The sequence below is a fragment of the Osmerus mordax genome, chromosome 8, assembly GCF_038355195.1.
Source record: "Osmerus mordax isolate fOsmMor3 chromosome 8, fOsmMor3.pri, whole genome shotgun sequence".
Classification (NCBI taxonomy): Eukaryota; Metazoa; Chordata; class Actinopteri; order Osmeriformes; family Osmeridae; genus Osmerus; species Osmerus mordax.
Window position 1 is genome coordinate 385,274 of NC_090057.1, and position 7,801 is coordinate 393,074.

The following is a 7,801-nucleotide window of genomic DNA, read 5'->3' on the forward strand; positions in this document are numbered from 1 at the left end:
TACACACTGTACTATTTACTACTGTATGCTAGTTTACTAATAGGAGTCTCTCCTGTACTATGTACCATACTAGTGTACTAGAACACTCTCTACTTTAGCACCCCAGGGGATGGGACAGCTGCAGTGTGCTAGGCAGGGGATGGGACAGCTGCAGTGTGCTAGGCAGGGGATGGGACAGCTGCAGCCTGCTAGGCAGGGGATGGGACAGCTGCAACCTGCTAGGCAGGGGATGGGACAGCTACAACCTGCTAGGCAGGGGATGGGACAGCTGCAGTGTGCTAGGCAGGGGATGGGACAGCTGCAGCCCTGCTAGGCAGGGGATGGGACAGCTGCAGCCTGCTAGGCAGGGGATGGGACAGCTGCAGCCTGCTAGGCAGGGGATGGGACAGCTGCAGCCTGCTAGGCAGGGGATGGGACAGCTGCAGCCTGCTAGGCAGGGGATGGGACAGCTGCAGCCTGCTAGGCCCTGTCACATGTACTCACTCTCATTATGTCTTCTCCTTCAACCTTCCTTCTCTCTCACCCTGTGGTCACAACCCTTCCTTTTCTCTCTTCCTTTTACAGTGCGATTTCTCCTAGTGTTCTATCTCTCTCTCTCTTCCTCTCCTGCCACCCACTTCTCTCCTCCACCCCCACCCCCCTCTCTCATCCTCTCCCTCTCCTCTACCCCCTCTCTCCTCCTCCTCCCACCCAGGAGAGCTGGGATGTTGGGTCAGCAGGACTCTCCAGCCTTCTGTTCCTGGTTCTTACTTAAGCTTCATGCACATCACACGGACTGCAACACAGACCTCCAGGGACCCAGTCACCTTCTGAGTGTGTGTGTGTGTGTTTGTGAGTGTGTGCCCTCCAGGGACCCAGTCACCTTCTGAGTGTGTGTGTGTGTGCCCTCCAGGGACCCAGTCACCTTCTGAGTGTGTGTGTGTGTGCCCTCCAGGGACCCAGTCACCTTCTGTAACCTCAGACAGGATAAGCAGAGGGAGGCAACATACTGTAAAAGCAGCTGAAGCACATCAGCAGACAGACGCTCCTGTCCCACATACGTACTGGATCTCAGTCTAAAGAGCTCTAAATAATGAAAACAGAGCACATACACACACAGAAACACACAGACACACAGCAACACACAGACACACACACACAGACACACACAGCAACACACAGCAACACACAGACACACAGCAACACACAGACACACACAGACACACAGCAACACACACCAGCAACACAGAGACACACCAGCAAACACACACACACCAGCAAACACACACACACCAGCAAACACACACACACCAGCAAACACACACACACACCAGCAAACAAACACAAACAAAAGACACACACTGCGGCAGAAGCGCCACCACTGTAACCATAACATGAGTCTTCTCTGCTGGTCAGCCTGGGAGGGAAGCCCCACAGTGATCACGCTAATCCCCCCTGCTATCAGCCTCCACATGGAAACCCCTGATAAGACAGGAACAAGCCAGCCAGCCAGGCAGGCAGCTGCAGTCTCCAGTCAGTGGAACAGACATATGAGCAGTATTAAAACAGTCAGTCAGTCAGCAATCCTGTCTTTCACCCCAACCTCTTAACCCATCCATCCACCCACCTCACAGCCCCCCCCATCCCTCACAGCCCCCCAATTCAGCACCCCGTCTCATCTCCCACAACCCCCCCTAGTCCCCCCACAGCCCCCCCCCTCATCCTCACCCTCTCCCACTCACCCATAGCGAAGAAGGGCACCCCCAACAAGGTGGAGTTGAACTTCCCGTCGGAGATGAAGAAGATCCCTGCAGCGGTGACGTTGGCGATGCAGATGGTGAGCACCCCCAGCAGGCCCAGGAAGGGCTTCCCCCGCAGACAGTCCCTCATGGAGCTGGAGACGGTGGCAGACAGCAGCACCAGCACCAGGCTGACCAGCACCTCCCCCTTGGCCAGCACCCCCGTCTGGTGGAAGTCTCTCCACAGGCTGAAGGAGGTGAGAGCCTGCAGGTGCAGCTCCTCACTGGGGCCCAAGAGACGCTGGATGAGGGCGCAGAACTCCTTCTCCCAGCGCTCCGCGATGGTGTCTTGCACGGCTGGGCCATGGTTGCGGAGGTAGTAGGAGATCTGGGCGGCGCGGGCTAACTTCACCTGCTGCTCCCGGCTGCCTGGGGAGAAGGAGATGCCTCCCAGCTGGTGGCCGATGAAGGTCACCCGGCCGTCCTAGGGGACAGGGACAGGGACAGGGGACAGGGACAGGGACAGGGACAGGGACAGGGGACAGGGGACAGGGACAGGGACAGGGACAGGGGACAGGGGACAGGGACAGGGGACAGGGGACAGGGACAGGGGACAGACGTCATACGGAGGCACGGACTAATCTGCTCAGCTGGCATGATACAACTCATCTTAATATTCACCTAAACAGTGTTTTTAAATAGTTGGTAAATGTCTTTTAAATTTTTCTTTAAAAAGTTGATGAAGGATGGTTTCTCCTGTGCTGTCCTGTTACAACTTTAACCATCAGAACACACATGCACTGCAAAACCCTAGCAATGACAACCTGCTGCAGTAACCCTAAGCCCCTCCAGCATGTTTACATCATAAACCAGAGACAGGACACCAGAAGAAGAGCAACCTGTCACCACAAGCCAGACCCACACAGCAGAGCATCATGTCTAACCCCATCCAGGCCTGCTTGTTTTCACTCAGGTTTATTCTGAGTGTCCCGTCCTGTGGGCTGCAGGGAGATGAGGGGGAGATGAGGGGGAGACGAGGGGGAGGCGAGGGGGAGGCGAGGGGGAGGCGAGGGGGAGGCGAGGGGGAGACGAGGGGGAGACGAGGGGGAGGCGAGGGGGAGACGAGGGGGAGGCGAGGGGGAAGCGAGGGGGAGGCGAGGGGGAGATGGTCTGGTATTCACTTCCCAGGAAGGTGGCTGATACTTGGAGATGAGGAATGTGACACAGGACACACCTCCAGACGGCTCTTCCAGACGAGTGGGCAAACAGCCAATGGGTAAGTAACGCGGCGCTAACAAGGCATCGCTTTTTCACTGTGGGCGAAGATAACCTGTGCCCATTGGCTTGCGGCATGCAGCTCCACTTTAAACAGACCAGTCACAGAACTCTGATAATGTATTTGTCGTGGTGATAATCAGTTAAAAATCTAACATTTATCTGCAGCAAATTCCAGTGTTTCTTTAATACGAGGAGTGGACCAGCAGTATGTAAACACTCAACAAGTAAAATGGTGTTGAATGAACACTTTGAAATGTACTGTGTGGTGTATCACACAACATCTATGATATAAACACACAACATTAGCCCTCCAAACTCATGAAACATTGACCTACTAGGGGTTTGGCACAGTATAGGACAGTATAGGACAGTAAGGTACTTGGGGCTTACCATTAGACCCAGGAACATGATGAAGACATTCAGACTCTGGTATCAAAGCAAAAAGAGAAACCAGGTAACTGAAACTTAAAACACACTTTTTGGGGGGTAACAGAGGTTTGTGTCAGAGGGTGTACTGAGGGCGAGAGAGAGAGAGAGAGAGAGAGAGAGAGAGAGAGAGAGAGAGAGAGAGGGAGAGAGAGAGAGAGAGAGAGAGAGAGAGAGAGAGAGAGAGAGAGAGAGAGAGAGAGAGAGAGAGAGAGAGAGAGGACAGTGTTGTCGCAGCAGAGCAGGTGTCGTGATGGGTCCACAAGGGGATGTACCTTCTAGGATTGTAGGCCAAGCAGTTAGGATGTGGAAATGATTTAGTGTCAGGGCTGTTATGTGCAGGCCCATCCATTGAATTACATACTGATACAGGACGAGGCATCCTGGGACAGGAAACAGGACTACTGGGACAGGAAACAGGGCTACTGGGACAGGAAACAGGACTACTGGGACAGGAAACAGGGCTACTGAGACAGGAAACAGGACCACTGGGACAGGAAACAGGACTACTGGGACAGGAAACAGGACTACTGGGACAGGAAACAGGGCTACTGGGACAGGAAACAGGACTACTGGGACAGGAAGGGAGTCAGGTGGCTGAGCGGTGAGGGATTGGGCTAGTAATCCGAAGGTTGCCAGTTCGATTCCCGGTCATGCCAACTGATGTTGTGTCCTTGGGCAAGGCACTTCACCCTACTTGCCTCGGGGGAATGTCCCTGTACTTACTGTAAGTCGCTCTGGATAAGAGCGTCTGCTAAATGACTAAATGTAAATGTAAATGTAGGAAACAGGACTACTGGGACAGGAAACAGGAAACAAGACCACTGGGACAGGAAACAGGACGACTGGGACAGGAAACAGGACTACCTCACAATGGCTGTTCTTATTGGAGGAGATCAAACATCTTCTGGACAGGTGTCTGACCAGTGTGTTGTGTACTAGGGATACACACACACACAGTCTGAGCAGTGTGTTGTGTACTAGGGATACACACACACACATAGTCTGAGCAGTGTGTTGTGTACTAGGGATACACACACACACACAGTCTGACCAGTGTGTTGTGTACTAGGGATACACACACACACACAGTCTGAGCAGCGTGTTGTGTACTAGGGATACACACCCACACACAGTCTGAGCAGAGTGTAGTGTACTAGGGATACACACACACACAGTCTGAGCAGCGTCTTGTGTACTAGGGATACACACACACACAGTCTGAGCAGAGTGTTGTGTACTAGGGATACACATAGCATGTTGTGTACTACAGTCTGGATCTCAGGCCTGTATCCCCTCTGTTTAACAGGGACTTCTTTAAAGCCACAACTGGCGAGTTCGTTTATCCCCAAACAACCATGCGTTGTTGCATTTATAGTTTATGATCAATATAATTGCTACACGGGGATAATGAGCTCAGATCATGGCTTCTGAAGAGTCTGTAGGCAAATACACCGCATCTGCAACGGTGGCAATCCCTGCATACTCAAGCCGTTAAGTAGCGTCTTACAGGAGAAGTCGGGCTGCAAGATAGCCGCTCCATGTCTCCAGTAGGTAAGAAAAGCTGACGGGGGCAAGGGAGACACTGCATCAAAAAAAAAATATGAAAGAAAGAAAGGAAGCCAGGAGGACATTCCCCGCGCTCTCCGGGAGCAGTGGAGGACGATGCAGCCGATTCATAACCCGCACTGAGCCGACTAGACCGCGAAAGGATTCCCTCGCTGATACGGAGAAATCATGCAGTGTAGATGGGCAGCTCGGAGGAGCAAATACGTACACCTCCTTCATTAGCACGTTAGGCGTCGATGTCAACATGCAAAGCATAGCCCTAGATGCACTCTATATATAGATGTCTCTATAATCCCGGTAATTCTGTTTAGGGCTATCTCGCTGCACGTAAGGCACGTGTAGCTATTCAGACAGAACCTGGCACGTAGGCTATGAGTAATTGATGCGTCCTAGAGAAACTGCCTTTCGTTCATCATTAATATCCCTCACCAGGGGCCTGTGTCTTACCTTTAATGTTGTGTTTGGATAGCTCACCGGCACCTTGGAGAAAGTGCTGTTTGAGAGGATAGCCAATCGAATGTCTTCGAATATTGTGATTATATCATCCAAGAGGCATCGCTTATCCCGATGACTGAGGACGCAGAGATGAGCGAAAGTGTAATTGAATCCCTTGTAATTAACACGCAGTTCCAACACCTGCTTGTGAACCTGCAATACCTGGTCTGCTAGCTCCAGAATGTTCCCCCCTGACTTAGCCAGCAGGATCAGCCTCCCGTATCTGCCTGGAGTGTGCAGGTCTGAATACAGCTTGTGTTTAGACTGGTCAATGGGGAACAGGCTGTTGGCGAGACTCCGCTCTATTTTAGCGAGACTGTGCGTCGGGGCAACCAGTATCTCGAGGTCCGTCTCTGGCTTGAATCTGCTCAACACGGTAGATCCGAAAATGATGGTTAGGACTGCGGGTACGGTAAGGAAAAATACCGGATGCCGACTAACGAACAAGCCCAGCCAGTAGAAGGAAGCTTTGAGCCCTCTGTGGATCACTTGCCGCAGCATCCTCCTCCAGATCCAGCTTGCAGATGCCCCGTCTCTTCCGATGAGGCACATGTGACATCAGGCTCGCTTGCCCAGTTTATTCAATCCGTACGAGAATAGTCCAGACACACGTTACACCTGGAAAACGGCACTGCAGCAATTTGCAAACGAACACAGTCAGATATTGATCATCACTAGATCCTAGCACGATCTCCTGATTTGTTTAAGCCATTCCTCCCTGGTTCTGATAGAACACCGCGGATCCGTGACTACCGGTGATGCTCCTGCTGCTCGAGCAGCCAGGCGCGGCGGTGTGATGTGCATGTGCGCGCGGTCCTGGCTACTCTGTCGGTGGGCCTGATTGATGTACTTGACTGTAACCATGTGCCGGGTTGAAGGGGAAGACTGGGAAACGCTGATGACAGGTTATTTTAAGAACACGCGCAATAGGCACAAGCGCCATGAAATATTTAGTGGCGTCGGTCGCTACACGGACATATGCACTTTCCTGTAATTACTCTCAACGTCTTATGATTATGAACTGAGAAAATCCTACAGTATACTTTTGGGTAAAGGGTAAATACAGAGTGGCCAAGTAAAGGCCGCTGTGTATCTTTGTTATAGAAAGGCCTCTTTTCAATCTGAAAGCCCTCGCTTTCTCTCTCCATTTCTCTCCTGAGAAAGAGATAAAGAGATTGAAAAAGAGACTGAGGTAAAGATAGAGAAAGTCAGTGGGAGATTTAGAGAAAGAGAGGGAAAAAGCGAAAGAGGGAGAGGTAGAGAGAGAGAGGGAGGGAGAGAGAGAGAGGGAAAGAGAGAGAGGGAAAGAGAGAGAGGGAAAGAGGGAGAGGGAAAGAGAGAGAGGGAAAGAGAGAGAAAGAGAGAGAGGGAAAGATGGAGAGAGAGAATGAGGGAAAGAGTGAGGGAGACAGACCACAGCTCCTCTAAAGCCTTTCAAAGTCATGGTGAGTTTGCTGATGGTGTGTTTTTACACCTCAGGAAGCTTCGAACCACTAGCCCTTCAAAGTCAGAGAAGACGCTCTGGACCAGACCTCTGTCCCCCTTTATCTCTCCCTCCCCCCTCTACCTCTCTCTCCCCCTCTATTTCTCTCTCCCCACTCTATTTCTCTCTCCACTCTATCTCTCTCTCCACTCTCTCTCCCCCCTCTATCTCTCTCCCCCTTTATCTCTCTCTCCCCCCTCCCTCTCTCTCTATGCATGGGCCTATGGTACCTCACCTGCATCCCTCTTTGAAACAGACTGACATCACTTCTTGTTACAGTAACATGAACAGGCCAGCACCCTTTCACCTTCTATGATAAATCATAATCCAGAAACATGAGTACAAGTGTCATTCTGAAACCCAGATGTCAAGACATCAACAAACAATCCTAAAAGACCAATTTAAAACAATTTAATCAATCGATCACTGCATGTACATTAGCATTTACATTTAATTTAACAGACAATTTCATCGAAAGCGACACGCATATGTAAAGTATAGTTTCTTACCTGTAGCGGGTTGGTTGGTGCAGCTTGTGGTCTCGTCTGAGTGAAGAGGTGTTAATTACTGTCCACCCTGCAGGCTCTTCTTCTCTTGTCCTCTGAACTGCAGCTGAGTGGTTCCTCTAACAGGATCTACTTAATCTGAGGGTTTGTGGGATAGCGGTGCCGGAAGTCAAACACTTTTATAGTAACTTGATCCAGGAAACATGCTGAATGTGTCAGGAAACACGATGCTGAATGTGTCAGGAAACACTATGCTGAATGTGTCAGGAAACACTATGCTGAATGTGGCAGGAAACACTATGCTGAATGTGGCAGGAAACACTATG

The 7,801-nt window shown here is 51.2% G+C and overlaps 1 protein-coding gene across 2 annotated transcripts in view; it reads right to left on the reverse strand.

Annotated features, from left to right (window-relative positions):
• LOC136947949 (patched domain-containing protein 1) overlaps positions 1–6,038 on the reverse strand; it is a 40,111-nt gene extending 34,073 nt beyond the window's left edge. The window contains exons 1-2 of one of the 2 annotated variants that reach the window (XM_067242190.1): positions 5,613–6,038; positions 1,722–2,202 (exon numbers count right to left, since the gene is read on the reverse strand). In XM_067242190.1, coding sequence (XP_067098291.1) covers positions 1,722–2,202; positions 5,613–6,038 — 907 coding nt within the window. Of the gene's footprint in view, positions 1–1,721; positions 2,203–5,438 lie in introns of both variants that reach the window. The other variant, XM_067242189.1, reaches the window with a different exon arrangement.
• Positions 6,039–7,801: the final 1,763 nt, after the last annotated feature.